At 43.9% G+C, this 15,672-nt stretch overlaps 1 protein-coding gene across 1 annotated transcript in view; it reads left to right on the forward strand.

The window, feature by feature from the left end:
• Positions 1–849: 849 nt before the first annotated feature.
• LOC104617866 (CLIP-associating protein 1) overlaps positions 850–15,672 on the forward strand; it is a gene marked incomplete at both ends in the record, with an annotated part of 63,867 nt that continues 49,044 nt past the window's right edge. The window contains 6 exons of the mRNA XM_010283301.1: positions 850–928; positions 1,171–1,274; positions 1,765–1,856; positions 1,941–2,016; positions 4,885–4,982; positions 6,059–6,126. Coding sequence (XP_010281603.1) covers positions 850–928; positions 1,171–1,274; positions 1,765–1,856; positions 1,941–2,016; positions 4,885–4,982; positions 6,059–6,126 — 517 coding nt within the window. The remainder of the gene's footprint in view (positions 929–1,170; positions 1,275–1,764; positions 1,857–1,940; positions 2,017–4,884; positions 4,983–6,058; positions 6,127–15,672) is intronic.

The raw sequence follows: 15,672 nt of genomic DNA on the forward strand, positions 1-15,672 counted from the left end.
CTCAGCCTCCTCTTCTCCAGACTAAGTATATGGATATGTAAACGCGCAGGGACTGGGGCTGCGCTGTGACAGCCCTGGTGATACTCAGGAGCCTGGCTGTCTGTAACACTTCCAGGGGCTACTAACCTCAGTGCCTCGTTAAAACTTAGAGAACTGCTCATGCCAGAGCTGTCGTGATCTACAGGGTCTTGCTAAGTATTTAGTATACAAGCTGCACAGTATATTCAGTATATGATGTATTTTTTTGGTACTGTTATTAAATGGAGTTAGAGTGGGTTTTCTGACCTGCAGCGTGTCCTGAAGCTTCTCTCAAAGTGCCTTTCCCTGGGTTTCGGTTATGCCATGAAAGTGTTGGGTTTAATTTCTGTGAGTGAATAATTAAGTGGCTGTTAGGGCACGCCATTTTCTAATTATAAATGTAATAATTACAATTGGAAATGTTAGTTACAGCAAATACTGAAACTGTTATGCATATGATATGTGTACATTGCATATAAATATGTATGATTTTAGCACTGAGTGGCAATTACAGTTGTTGGCTTTGCCAAGTTCTTGGCAGTGAATTTTGGCTTGTAAATGTCACAGGGAGCAATAATTTGGGGGCTTTTCTGTTTGTAAATCACTCGGCTTGTCTGCCAGAAGCCACGCAAGGAAGAGCTGCGTGGATCTGTGCAACCCCGTTAGCTGAGTGAGCGCGGCGTCGGGGCAGATGGACGTGGTGCCGCTGGCGTGGGAGGGAGGGAAGGGGCTCTCCTCCCAGGGGAGCAGGTGCCGGCGCTCCCGCCTCTTGGGTGCCTTCGCTGAGGTGAAGGGCTGCATGCTAAAATGACATCTATCCTGTGCTTGCAGGTGGTTCTCCTGGGGATTGACATCCTTTCTGCGCTCGTGTCCCGCTTGCAAGATCGCTTCAAGGCCCAGATTGGCACAGGTAAGGGGTCTGTGTGTGTGTGCGTCGCGGGTTGTTGCCATCGCGCTGTTGAGATCCCAGCTGGCTTTTGCACACAAAGCCTTTTGACCTTGGACACAAAGCCTTTTTCCTCTCCAGGAGAGTGCCTGGGAGGCTCTTGGTGATTTCAGGCTCTGCTGAAGGGCAGGGGGAGAGCAGAGAGGCTGTGCCACTGTTGTAGTTTCCTTCTGAGGGATTTGGATGTTCCTGTTTTCTTTCCTCAGTGCTGCCAAGTTTACTTGATAGGCTGGGAGACTCTAAGGACTCGGTGAGGGAGCAGGATCAGACCTTGCTGCTAAAAATCATGGAACAAGCTGCTAACCCTCAGGTATGCTCGACAGCCCTTTGCAGCAGGAGTGACTGGCTGCTTAAAAAGGACTTTTTTTCTGTCAGACAGAGGGTTTTCTCCTGTGACTCTGTCTGAGATGGCTTCATCTCCCTACGCCTTGTTGTGAGATATTTGCTTCACTTGAGAATGCTGTTGCATGTCAGGATACACATGGGAGTGTGAGTGCTAGCGGATTTCTCAAGGATGGGTGGATGTCAGAGTAGTTGTTCTGGGTCTTTGGAAGGTACTTGCTTTCTGAAAGTGATAGTATTGTGTTAGCTAGTGGGGAGTTACTATGAAGTCAGCACAGATCAAAGAATTAGTCAGATCTAAAAGTGTCTTTCTACTTCTTGTCTTGTTCTGCTTGGATGGATGTAAAGATTGTATTTAAGCTCCAGAGACATTATGGTGTATGTCTCCTGGAAGAAAGAATCTGTATCCTCCTCCGCCTCCTTTTTTCCTGTCTTACATTCTTTTCTTTCTTCCACAGTACGTGTGGGACAGGATGCTAGGAGGATTCAAACACAAAAATTTCCGGACGAGGGAAGGGATTTGCCTCTGCCTTATTGCAACACTCAATGCGTAAGTCAGAACCTCCCGCAACCCTACGTTATGTACACAGGCCTGCTCTGTGATTCACACTGCTCTTTTGTTCTTAATTCCCAGATCTGGAGCTCAGAGCCTGACACTGAGTAAGATAGTGCCACATATATGTAACTTACTTGGAGATCCAAACAGCCAGGTAAGCTTTTGCTGTGAGTCACGTCTAAAGGTTGTGCTGATTGCCTTGTCGGTAAGTAGGGCTCTGCGTCCTGGCTGGTAAATTAGCTAATTGTGCTGCTGGTGGTGAACTCTGAACAGTGCTGTTCACAAAGAGCCCATGGCTGGTTTGGAAGAGGTATGATTTGACATATGCCTAAACTAGCATATCAATTACTCCAAGAGTTCAACAGAATAACATGAATCTGCAGGTGAGATGAACAGAGCAGGAAACCTTTGTGGGAAGGAACCTCCTGTGCTTTACAGCCCGAATGCAGGGGAGGCTGCCGGGATCCCTTTGGGCTCGGTGCAGCAGCCTTCACCTTCAGAGAACAACCAGTCTAGGCAGGGAAGGCAAATGGGACCAGTCAGACAGCCTGGCCATGTGCACTGCCAGAGTTGTACAGGGAGATTCTGAATAAGGGGTGGAGGCAAGGCAAGTGTCTAAGAACCTTAAATCAGTGATGCAAGCCAAATGAAAATACATGCTGAGGGGAAAAAAAAAAAACAAAAACAAATCTATCACTTCTACATGCTTTTTGTCCTGCCCTGGACAGGCCCTAATCTGAAATTTGATGCGAGTATATGAGGTTAGTGTGAAGAGGGGGCTGGGGAAGCAGAGTTCAGACTTGTAATACGAGTACAAGCAGTGTTTGAATATCCCTGTTGCCCTCCCAGCATGGGTGACTTGTATACGATCCAGGTCTGGAGCGAGCGTTTAGCTGGAAGGAAGTGTGGGGTGGCTGACTGGGGAATGGGTTTACACTGGCCCTGGGCAGTTGGCCATATACCCATGGCTGTTGGGGCCTCCCCTTGCTGAAGAGGAGGACTGAGGAGGAAGCAGCCTTCCCTTGCTCGTTGTGCCAATGCAGGAGGATAAACCCGTTACCCCAAGAAGTTTCTAAGGAAGTTTCATGTTCAGCATCCTTTGTAGTTGTGAGCTGTGACTGAGCAAGCTCTTACTCTTCAAGGGGATGCTGGATTTAGGACTTGGACTTGTTGCAGAGACACTTTGGTTCTGCCGTTGGTGAGCTGTTGAATGAATCTTAAGTTAGTGAGAGCACTGACCTCTGCACGACCTCTTCCATGTGCTTGGCACAGCTCATGATCCCACGGGCTTTCCCTGCCCGAACTGATCAGACACTAATCGCTGTCGAAGTGGCTCCTGATTGAACAGTGCCTGTCCTGGGGCAAGGGCTGCTGCTGGGCTCCCCTGGGCAGCTTCTGCGCTGCTGGTGCCTTCTCCCGAGCTCTGGGAGACCTGATGCTCGGTCAATGCTGCCATCTCTTGGTGAGAGAGAATGGAGAAGCACAGATGCAGGTCAAGTACAGTGGTTTTCCCTTTTGATGTGGACATAGAAGCTGTTCTATTACTGCCCTTTTCAGAAAGAGTGATTTTGTTGTTTTCAACTAATGTAATTGTGTAATCCAGTTAGCATTGGGTATGACATCAGTATCTAAACGATGGCTATTTTCTCAAAAATAGAATTGAGCATTAAAGCTTTATTATTGCTGTGGTAGACTAAACCAAGTATGATAGCAGGGTGTCCCTGCCTTGGCCAGTATGGGGACAGGCAATCCTTCCAGATCACGCAGTGAGGACTTCTGCGGTCGGCTGCGCTGCGTGTCGCAGCTGGACGGGTCACGGCGGCGAGCTGGGGCTACGGCAGAGCTTGTCGGCATGCCCTGGCTGCCATGTTCCCGCTGCCGGCGTGTGGGCCTCGGCCCCGGGGCAGAGGGTCTTGCCACAGGTGAGAGGTGCGGGCGCTGCATCTCTCCTCTCCTCCCAGACTGTCGGAGGCAGAGAGCGAGGCTGGGTTAGGGTCTGCGTACCCAGGAAGTGGGGACACCAAAGAGTTCCTCCTGAGCTGTGCCCAGAAGTCCAGCCCGGTGGTGTACAGATGGGCAGAGAGAAGAGAGGCAAGACCGCTAAGTGAGGGCTGGTGTGAGTGAAGGCAGGAGTTTGGAAACTGGCAACATCCCCCCGTGACCTGGGGAATGGGAAGGCTGCGGAGCAGGACAGTGGGGCGAGATGAGTGTGAGTCAAGTGTTAGGGTTTTGGGTTTTTTTTTTTGGCTAGGAAGGAGGGCACGTGTGCCTGCCCCTTGACTCCCACCTATAGGCGATTTTAGGTTGTGCCCGCAAAATACCCTGTGTCTAGTCCTGATGCGTGTGGGTGCTTGGGTAGCTGCCAGGCCACCTCTGGGAAGCACAGCTCCGTAGGTATTTCTGTAGGCAGAGCAGATGGTTTACCTTCTCTGCCTGAGTGTCTGATGGAGGAAGGGCGTTCAGTACAGAAAGGTAACACTTTAATCAGACTCGTGGCTCTTCTGTTGGGTGGAGGGAGGGATGTGCTTGGCAATTTCTTGCAAATCAGTTTGAAAAACATACAAAACTCATGGTGACTTGGGTGATTGATTGCTCTTCCCTCTCTCCATATTTTTTTATCAACACAGAAACATAAGTCTGTAAGACAACTTTAAAAATAGTTTGTTTTATAACCTACTAGCAATATCAGGTCTATTTGTCTCTTTTTTTTTTAATCCAGTAAAGGTACCTGTTGCACACAATGGGTGGAGTTTGGCAAAGGCAACCGAGCTCCCTGTGTGCGTCCCTATGTACAAAACCTTTCATCATATGTCTTGACTGCCTCTTCAATTAAATTAGACCTACTGTTACCGCTAATATCTGAAATGCAAGGATGGAAGCTCCTTCATGAACTCTGTGGTAATGTGTATAGTGGCAGCTTGTTGTTGCTGAGAAATAAGTAAATTTCTTTCTCGAAGGTAGGGCAGGGATTTATTTATTTAAATTATAAAGATGATTGATTTCTCTCATATTTCACACTCAGGTTCGAGATGCAGCGATAAACAGCCTTGTGGAGATTTACAGACATGTTGGTGAACGTGTAAGGGCTGACCTCAGTAAAAAAGGATTACCCCAATCTCGGTGAGTTGAGAATGTCCCTATGTCTTCGCTATTTTTGGGCTGCTTTTTATTCCCTTCCTTCCTTTAGAAGGCCTCAGGAGCTGCACGATTGAACGTTTTCCTGGGATGGGGGTTTGGCTTCTTTGGTCGTACAAACACTCAGGTTTCACTTAATGTGGATCCTGTATCTTTGCCCAAGTATGCCACAGCATCTTTGGAAAACCAGTAAAATTATTACAGATGTGCAGTTAACTGATTTAAGCTTTAATGTGGTGTTTTTCCTGTGTGCTCTGCATGTGTAGAGGGGACACTTCAGAGTCGGCTGTGTTTATGCAACTTGGAAGGCTGTCCTAAAGAGACAAACTCACAGTCAGCATCAGTTCCAAGGCTTTATTAAAACAAAACAAAACAAACCCCACACCAAAACCAAAGCCCTGTCCCTCTGCTTCCGCCGCTTAGGTGTGGTAAGAAAGCGGCTCTGCACGCTGGCGGTTGCAGCAAGGTTAGACCTGAGGATGGAGCAGGCGGCAGTGGGACAGTGCAGAGGCAGGAGGTTGTTTCGGAGGTGGGGTGTGCGCAGGGGGAGGCAGGACTGCTGCCTCTTGTCCTCCGGTGAAAACGTCTGCTGCTACAACGCGGCCTTGAAGTAATAAATCCTCTGGGAAGGAATAACGAGATGTGAGAAGGATATTCTGCTCCACCAAGCCTGTGACATGAATGGGAAAGAAGTGTCAGGGCCAAAGAGAAATGGTGTGTGAAGTTGTTTTTTGGGAGTGTTTTTTTGGTGGTATGTCTGCAAATAGTTAAGATAGGCAAAGTGCTGATGAACTGGAAATGCATTTACAATTGGCATGTCACATCTTCAGTAATGTAGTATCTCCAATTGGATCTCTTGCACCTCTGTAGTATCGCTTGTTTCTCAGTTTTTATCGGCTATTGCATGTTGTGATATAAAAAAAACTTCCCTCCACACTGACATTTTTGACAGTGCTCTCAATGACCTGAGTGAAGTAAAATTTGTCCTATAATATTTTAAATTAGATGATTCCTAAAAATTATTCAACTGTTCATTGTGTATTTCTTTAACTTTCAAACAGGTTGAATGTAATTTTTACAAAATTCGATGAGGTCCAAAAATCTGGAAACATGATCCAGAGTTCAGGTGGTGAGTAGAAGTACTTGTACTCTCTTTTTGGTGTTTTTTAGCAATTTTCAATTGGTGAGGCATTCAAATGGACACAAAAGTAAGCATTCTGTTAGGGAAAACATGTATGGGTGATTGTTTAGAGATATACACATAGCTTTTGCAGCAAATAAAATTGATGTTTACTTAGTCTGCCCTGTCTTCCTAGTAGTATCAAAGGAGAAGGAAGCACAAGTTTCAAGAACAAGAGGTGTTAAAGCTGTCCTCCTTTTCCACTTGAGTTTCATTAGGGAAATACATCTTCTGTTCTCAAGTCCATGTGCATCTTTGTTTAAATTGTTCATAAGGTAAATTAAATAGTAATTTAAGAGAAGATACCTTTTCAGTTTAATGCCCTAAATAGCACAGGAAGTGTACATATTAAATGTAGTAGTGTTCCATTTTAAAGCTTATATTGTTCAGGGATTGTGTTTTGCAGTTCCTAAGTTTGCGTACTTTGAATATGACTGATAGTTGAAGAGCCTTATCAGAGACTTAATTGTGTCTTTTCTGTCTAAGACTAGTATTTTGCTTATTTTTAAAAGCAAGAGTGTTTTACTGCTTTTCCTACAGATAAGCTTATGAGCTAGAAAGTATTTTTAATAAGTGTTACTAATTTTTAAGGAATTATTGGTGAGGGAATTCATTTTTCTACCAACAGCCAAGTAGAGCAGAGATGAAGAACGTGGGTTCAGTGCTGCGGGTTCCTATCCAAGCTCACACCCTCCGCAAGGCCAAGAGCGGGAGAGGTGATGTCCCCAGTCTTTCCCACCATGCTTTCAGAAGCCAAGAGAGCAGAGAGGTCTCTGCTGTTTTAAATTACAAAAAAAAATCTCTTTCATTTCTAGACACCATTCTTCTTGCCATACCCATTTTAAAATACAGTAAACTTCATCCCTGCAGGAAATAATAAAATGGATTTATTTGAAAATTCTGAAGTTATATTTTGGATTATTCAGAATTGTCATGTGATACTGTCTTCTATGTCTGGGAAGGATGAAGACCTAGTGCAGGTTTCTCTGTGATGGAATGAGTTAAAATTTTGCTTTTGCATAATGTGGGAAAATACTGGCTGTATTGGTAGATGAGTCTTACAGTGGCAAAAAAGTGCAGTTGAGAAACAAATGTCCTTGTACTTTTTTTAAAGGGGGAGAGGAGTAAATATTTAATCTCTTAGCAAACATGTTAAAATGTTTGTAAAACTCAAGTTTCCTAACTGAAACTGAAACAAGCTTACAACTGATCCAATTTCTCAGCCTAGGCAAGTGGAAAGCAAAGGTAGAATTTTTGTTTTGCTAGTAGTGGAATAGGATAGGCTTTCGAAAAATTAAAAGTTAATTCGATGCATCGTTGTACTATGTAGATTGCTGTTGTCTGGAGTTGGAGGAGACAGACTTGTGCTCTGTGATGAGACTTATTCCTACGTGGTCTTTTTAAACAAATGCTGTGGTGGGGTGATGACTGGGTGGGAATTCGATTGGGTTACTTCTCTAGGGGAAGGGGGAAAGATTTTGGAGCTTAACGTGCCCCTAGCTAAATTTAAGTTAAGTTTACAGAGGGTTTTTCTGTCATGTATCACCTCCAAATGGAGGTGATACTAGTAGAAAATTGGATATGTCACAACTGATTAGAAGAATATTTAGTGTGAAATAGGTAAGATACATCTAAGAATAAACTTTAATGAAGAGCAAGAAACTAGAGTTAACTTATTTGCAATGCAAGTTTTAGCTGTGCCATCATTTTAGCATCTACATGTCCCAGAACAGTACCAGAGACATCACTTGCTAGTCCTTGGCTTCTGAGAGGTGGTTCTGATCTCTAGACTGAACTTCCTAGCACATGCTGTGATGTGATTCAAGGCTACTGGCACCATGGAAAACATCAAAGCAGCAAGACGGGACAATGGGGATGACCTTTTCTGGGCAGACAATTCTTAGTACCATCTCTTTCCAAGAAAGCAAACTATCTGTTTTCAAATTGCCAAGGAAGGACTCCATAAGAACGTTGGTTTATCTTTTTTTTAAAATTATTTTTTTTAGTAAGTGCAAGGAAAGCATCTATGTGTATTAGATCTGCTAGTTTTAGGCTTCACTGAGAATTTTTTTTTTACCCCTTCCTCTGTCACTGTTTTGATGAATTTGAAGATTTAACTTTCTTGCGCATAACAGTGCCCAAGACCTTACACACCCTGTCTCACATCCTTGGCTCCATTGTCAGGCTTTTTGTGCTTCCGGACATGAGTACTCCTGCCTTCCTCACTCTGCTTAACCTGGTCTGCTGATGTCTCGCTCTCATTGCTCGCACTGTGGCTGGACGCAATCCCTAGAGCGTGTGTTAGCGTTTCTCCTCTGTTGGATCCTCTGTGTGGGCACTGAGACCAAGGAGTAGCCTGGGGGAAAGGGAGTTGGGGAGAGCGGAGGCATGTTAAGGGGTGAGAGCAAGGCGTGGAAGGGGCAGAATCTCGCATTGCTCTGCCAGAACCTTTTCATCTTGTCCAACAACAACAACGAAGTCTGTAGTTGTATGAGTTAATTTTAAAGTAGTTCTCATTTGTGAAGCTAATAATAAGAACATTAGTTATTAATATCTTTTCTTTTTTGGTGTGAGGGGAGGATTCAGTTTCCCATAGTGCTATAGGCTGGTTTGTTGCTTCTTCCTCACCCTCCAAGCACAGCCCAAGTACAGCGTACATGCTCACTGTATCTAATGTGTCAACAGCTCTGTGCAACTTTCAGTTTATCTTTTTGAGGTTGTGTAAGCCAGTGGAGGAGGCTTACCTTCACCCGTGCTCACAAGTTTATTATGGCCTAAAGACAAGCAAAGTTTGTCAGGTTTCTTTTGTCCCTGACAGCTCCTGCAGCTTTTGAAGAAGTTGTCAGAGTCACCAGGGAAGATGAGAAAAAATATTGCACATCCAAAAGATTTGCCTTTCTCAGGAAATAGCTGTCTCAGTCTTGTTAATCCTTTGAGTCTGGCAGAGTACAGTACTGATTCTGAGGATGTCTATCTGTTACCATTAGTACCGCTCCTTTTAGTTAGTCACACCGGCAAGTTGTGAACACGCTAGTAACGCTTTAACCTTCACGTGATATGACCTGGTTAGATGACTTCAGGCGATATGGTGGAGTTAACACTGTGTCTTAAAAGCTCGTGTTAGTCTTTCTCTGTAGCTAGCGTGTACTATTTCTAGCTCTGGGCAGGCTGGATCGGTGTCCCAGAGGTTTTGGGAGGCAGACTGGCAAATGTTTGTACAGGCTGCAGCTTGTAAGCCCCTGTCAGCGTAAAACGGCACCGCAGACGGAGCTGCGTCAGCTGCCTCGCGCGGGGTTTTCTGCCCCCCGCGTTGGGCGCGTACTGGCTGCAGAAAGACCTGGCTGAAAAGTACCACGCTTTGCCCCTTGGGGAAGGGCTTTCTGTTGCTTAGGGTTAACGTATGCCACTGAAGCTATATCATGACTTCCCAGCTCACGAGCAAAGATCAAGTCTAACTTTTTTTATGTGGTCTTCTGGGTGAATATAGTGAATCTGTGCTTCTTGGGTGGGTAACCAAGAGCAAGCTGTTGGCTAAAGGGTCACTCGTAACTAAGCCCTGGCCCGGGAGTGCTGGAGTTGTGCCAATTACAACAAGACTTTGAAAGTGGTTGTCCAGCCTGATTACTTGCAGAACGTAGCGGTACTGGGCAGGTGGGAAAGCGACTGTGGCTTCTGAAATGGTGAAGTATGACAAAAGAACTGGTCAAAGAAGAACGATGACTAAAACTGGTCTTTCATCTCTAAGACTGCTGTTTGGGATGAGTTTCCTCTAGCAGGTCACTGAAGATGCAAATAAAAGAAAGCAACTGCAGCAGCATTTTTTTGTATATCGGGAGTAATTTGGAGATTAGCGAGTATTGTGTAAACCGTTAAAGGTTCCTTAACTAGTGCTTCCCAAGACACAAAGAGAACACTCTTCAGTCTACTGGAAAAGGTGGTTAAAATAATAGGGCATTTTCTGATCCCATGAATAAATGTAATGAATCGACTCTAATCAGAACGTGAATTTTAAGTCTATGAAAATAATTCATATGTTTTACTTATCTTTCTATACCATCATCCATTAGTCCTTCTTTCAGTTTATCTTGAATTGCTTGATTTTTTTTTTTTGGCTAGGCTTTGTTTTTATCATTTAGTAATACAAGAATTGAATGCATAGTGGAATGGGGGACGTTTGCATAGTAATCTGAGGTGTTTCATTAAGTCAGAGGGAGGTTTTGGCATGCTTAAGTATGCTGCTTGTTGCTAGGCTACCAGCACCCTTTATAGCTGGAATATGAAGTTAAAATCCACGTTGGATTTCTTGATGATTCTCAGTGCATTTCTATTTTGTTATTTGGTATATAATTAGTCAGCCTTTTGAAGCAAAAATTATAGTTTTCCCCCCTTTGGACTTTCAGCAAGCTAATTATTTTTTGTGTAACTGCTTTTGCTAATTATGCAGATGTATTTGTCCCAGGGGAATAAGGCATTTTCAGCATGAAAGAGCCAATAATTGCCAGCTAGTCAGCTGCTGTCTTCGTGTGATGTTGTGTGATGATCTTTAGTTGATGTGGTACAGGGAGAGGCTATTGGACATAAACAGAGACTCGCAAGAAATTCATGCTGCATGGGTTTCCTTGGCATTATATCTGGAAGGACCTGAATATAAAGTGTACAGTTTTTCCATGGATTTGAATTGACTTGGGATCAGACCTGGACTCCAGAAGACTATAATTGAGTTTCAGGACAGATTAAGAATGAAGTAAGTGATTTACTGAGAGATACAGGCTGATAGGAAATGATGACCGTAACCAAAATGTTTCTGTGTGTTTTTTTGTGCTCTTGATCATTGTAATATAATAGGACATTCTTTGATGTAAACCCTCCTTTTTTTACATGTCACACAATTTTTGGGAGACACCTCTACATTGGTGTGTCCAGGGATGCTACAGTGGTGTGTCAGTATGGGACCGATGGGTAGGGAGGGAACTGAACTTCCTTGTCTACGCTGAATTTTGGCTTTGCCTGGGAGAGCAAGATTTAGGGGTAGTGGAGGTGCCAGTAGTCTTGGACTCCAAGGAAATCAAAGCAGGAGATCTTAAAGCCAGAAGTGTGGAGCCGAGATCTCTTCCCCCATGGATGGTTGCACAGAGTAAGGTGAGGGAGGGATGCAATTTCTGTAGTTGCCTGTGTGGGTTAGTGTTCTAAGAGTAAGGAGGTTAATTAGAACAATGTTGAAATAGCAGATGTGATAATTCCAGTTACTGAAAGCCTATGAAGAAGGATCAGTGTTACTCTTGAGTAGAACTACTTCTGTGTTTGAGATGTTGCTTAAAGTAAATACGCTATTTGTTGAATGAATTCTGTTTATGATGAAGTTGGCAACTTGGAGGCAATTAGGTGGAAACTAGAACTGTTCTAGATTCCTGTGTTTTTAAAGCAGAGGCACTGAAATGCTATTTTGATATTTATTATACAAAAGAAAAAAATCACCTACATGTGCCAAGCATTGCCATGTGTCTGTGGGTGGGATATTGTTTGTTTGTCAACACACATCCAAGCAGCAGAATTAGACTAGAAGGAGGGTTGATAACACAGAGAGGTTTTGAACCAACAAACACTGCACTGTGCTTTTCTGCATTCATATTTCCTTGTGCAATTTAATTTCTTCTATGACTTGTTCTCTGTGAATGCTGTTTTCATGTTGAAGTAGAAAATTCATTTTAATGACTCTGCATTCCTGTGGCGTAAAAAAAGCAAGGACCTGCATGGGGGCCGAGAGAGCAGTAATGTCTGAGTGGTATTTGAACGAGTACTACTAACCGATAGCACATCCTTGTGGAAGGTATAAACGGACGAGACGAGCTCTGCTCCCTTTCTGTTACACAACTTTGTAAATAAGCAGATTACTACCTCCTGGATTTTAAAGTCTCAAATTTAGAAGGGAGGGGTGTGAGCAAGCCGGCAGAGGAGGACACATGGCGCTGAGCTGAATGCTGAGCAGGCTTTTATTTTGGAGGAGAGGTGGCAATCGCCTGCTAGGGCACAGGGAGCCCTTTCGGAGGGTGGGGAGTTCGCTGGCGCTGAAGTCGCTGTGAGACGCGCTGTGGGGCTGCTCCCGGAGCACTGTGCTCTTCCCCAGCATCCCGGGAGCGCCGCAGATAATGACTACGGGGAGAGGTAGGTGCTCACGAAGGGGTGGATGGGTTTATTTGTTAGTGTCTGGATATTTGCCTATTACATTTCTTTTTAATGGTGTGAAGAGACTGAAGCGATCCTGCGGTAAAAGGGTAACTTTAAAAAAAAAATAGCCTGCATACATCTGTAGCCTGGTGGCATCAAGCTCAGTTTAAGACTCTCTAAAATAGGATAAATGATCTGTTTGGGGTGAAGGAGGAGGATGTGTATATGTAAAGGAACAGAGCAGGTTGAAAGAGGTGAAGGACAGGTATTTTCAGGCATCCTTCCTGGGCTTGTGATGGTTTTGAGTGATCACTGATGTTTTCATTTCTGAACTGCTCGCTTTTGCAGTATCATTGGTTGTAACTCTTTTTGAATTAAAATTGAATCACAGTTCCAAGAATGTGCCAAATGGAGACATCACTGGCTTTTCTGCATTTTTGTGTGTTAGCTACCTTTCTGTAACCAAAAGGGTATCTGTGGAAGTCGGAGAGGCTGGAGGGGACTAAGTGAAATGGAACAGCAGAGGAGCTCTGTATGTATTCACCTGTGAAGAATTAATTTACAGGATAGAAATGTGAACTGCATTTATTTTTGGTACATCAGAAGCCTGTGCCCTTCTTAGCTTTCAGAGGCAACGATTTCTGTTAGCCATCTTTGCCAAAACTGCGTCTTTTTTATTTTCTTCCTCCTCTGCTCTTCAGTCAACCTGTTGTCCTCTTGCAGTCCTTATTACACTGTGGGTGTAGTAGATTAAATTTAGGAAGTCTGAGATAGTCAGTATCTGAGTTGTATAGACTTTGGTTTTGTATTGGTATTTACCATCTCAAGGTCTGAGTTAATTGGCAGCTCTTTTTGTAATGCGTTAGAAGGTGGAAATCACCTGAGCAAATTGCTGTGGAATTGATACTACTTGTGACAGTACTTGCCATTTTTACGGGCAGTTCTTCTAGGGGCTTGGATCCTTGTAGACTATTACAGTTCCACAGTGCTCATCCAAGGCAATTATTACATGTATTTTCAGAGGAGGCAGGGGATGCCTGTGTGTGGTGGTGTTACCTGTGAACAGTCAGTAAATGCCTCCCAGCTCTGGGAACAAAACACTGAAACCTATCTAGGCTGGTGGTTCTTATCACTTGTTGCTGGACAGTGTCACCATCTACATCTGAGACACCTTTTCTTTCTAGCTTCTCCTGTCCAGGTCAAAAGAGGACTTGAGAATAATATATTAATTTTTCCAAAGTTGGAATTGTGTTGAATAATTAATGTACTTAACTGCTTATTAAAGAAAACAAGCACATTGTTGTTAACGAAGCATGATGATTTCATCATGCTGGGAAATTCTCAGCTTTGAAAGATCAGCTGGTGGAATGAAGAGCCTGGGGCCATAGTCCAGCTGGTCTTATCTGCTGGAAAATATCTGACCTCCAGGTCACAACTTGTTGTCTGAACTGCAGTAGTAGCAAATGTCAGAAGAAAAATAAGTAAGTTGTTAGTGCTATTGTGTCTTCTGGATTGAATCAAAAGTACCCTGACCCTAGGATTCCCTTGTGAAGAAGCAGTCGACCAGAGTTACTTTGGTTGCCTGTGTATTATCACCTCCCTAACCCTGGATGGTTTTATATGAACACAGAAATGCTCATTTGGCAAAGCTTTGGTGTAACCAAGCAGAACCACTCTACCACTGCATTTGTTGGTATTTCCAACAGATGTGCATAAAATGTAGGCTAAATGATCAGATGATGCTGATTAGTGTGGACCTCATGAGCGAACCATTACCATGCCCAATTCTATTAAAAGTGATGGAGGTTAAATGCATCAATATCCTGCACATTTGGAGATAAGCTTCTTTATGCAGGGCCTGTTCTCTTCTTCCCCTTTCGTAAAAGTACCATGTGGATCTGAGGGACCTCAATGGTTGTCTTGGAGAACACATGAAACTTGGAACACATTGCGAGAATGTATCTGCAGTCCAGCGTCCATAATGAGAATTAGAATTAATTAGAAAAGATCCTACACGCTTCCCATGGAAAGTGCAGTAACATCTGGTAACGCTACGGTGGCGGTCACATTTCAGTAATGCTTAGTAGTGTTGCTATTTTCTCTGCTTGTGGTCTCTTCCTCCAGTTTCTTTCATGCCTTTCTCTGTCAGGTTGGTTTCGTCTGTAAAACAAAGACTCAAAGCCGCAGTAGTCAGTGTCTTTAAAATCTCTGGGCCAGTTACCTGGTGTCTTCTGCTTTGCCCAGCTGTGTCTTCTTCATAGATCTTCTGTCTGAAAGAGTTTAGGGGTCAAGGCTGGAGGAATATTAACTCCAGTGACATTTTCACATGAAGGGACTAACTCTAAATCTCATGTGTTTGATCTGTTAGCTTTGTCATTTATATGCAGCATCTTCCAGGGGCAGATGTATCAATATGATGGTTCATACACATGCATGCACACACATGTATTGATAATTGTGAACATAGCAGTGATTTTAAGGCAGCCTTTTAATTCTCAAGAATTCACTGAGAGACAGGAGTACAAGTTACTCAAATATCCTAAAGGAAGGCTGGCATGCTAAGTGCAACCTGATGCGAGTAAAAAGTATCCCATGGCTGTATATTCTTATTTGCGAAGCTTATTTGGGTTGTGTGTGTTTGCATATTTCACACACTCTGTCTTTAGTGCTTGTTGGGCAAGCACAGTAAAGTACTTCAGTGAGCACAAGTGAAGGTATCAAATGCTTTCTGCTGCTATGGAAAGAATTACAAAAGTATTCTTGAGGTAGGAGGCTTTGCCTGAGGCTCACAAATAGTTCAGTCTCCACAAAAAGCAGTGGAGGGGAGCAGGTCTTCCTTCCCCCTTTCTGTATGTTGGCTGGGTGCTGGGTTCTTCTGGGAGCATAGTCTCCTGATACTTCTTACAAGCAAATGCTCTGGGCTGTTTTTATATAGAATCCGTGTCCCAGTTAGAATTAAATTGCTGTCCTTAATCAGCAGCATCAGCAATGGCCAAAGACTGCTTTGGGGAGAGATGAAATTTCTTGCACCCCTTGTGGAGCACTTCGATGAATTCCTGTACTGCTGCTCTCATTTATTTGATGAGATTTGTTTTCAGGTTGAGCATGTAACAAGTGAACTGAGTTTAGCTGCTGTAATTATCAGCCTCTGAGGACAGCAGTCACCCTAAGGTAATCGGTGAACTACAGGACAGGCTTTTAGGGGCAATAAGAGCACATGAGACGTGTGTTTCTCCTGCTGGTGACGAAGAGCATCCCTGCCCTTGCAGAACTGTGTATGTGTAGTGTAACCACAGTAGCTGCGGCTTCCATAACCATGAGATTTTATTC

This window comes from Phaethon lepturus, unplaced genomic scaffold (genome assembly GCF_000687285.1).
Source record: "Phaethon lepturus isolate BGI_N335 unplaced genomic scaffold, ASM68728v1 scaffold16833, whole genome shotgun sequence".
Taxonomy (NCBI): domain Eukaryota; kingdom Metazoa; phylum Chordata; class Aves; order Phaethontiformes; family Phaethontidae; genus Phaethon; species Phaethon lepturus.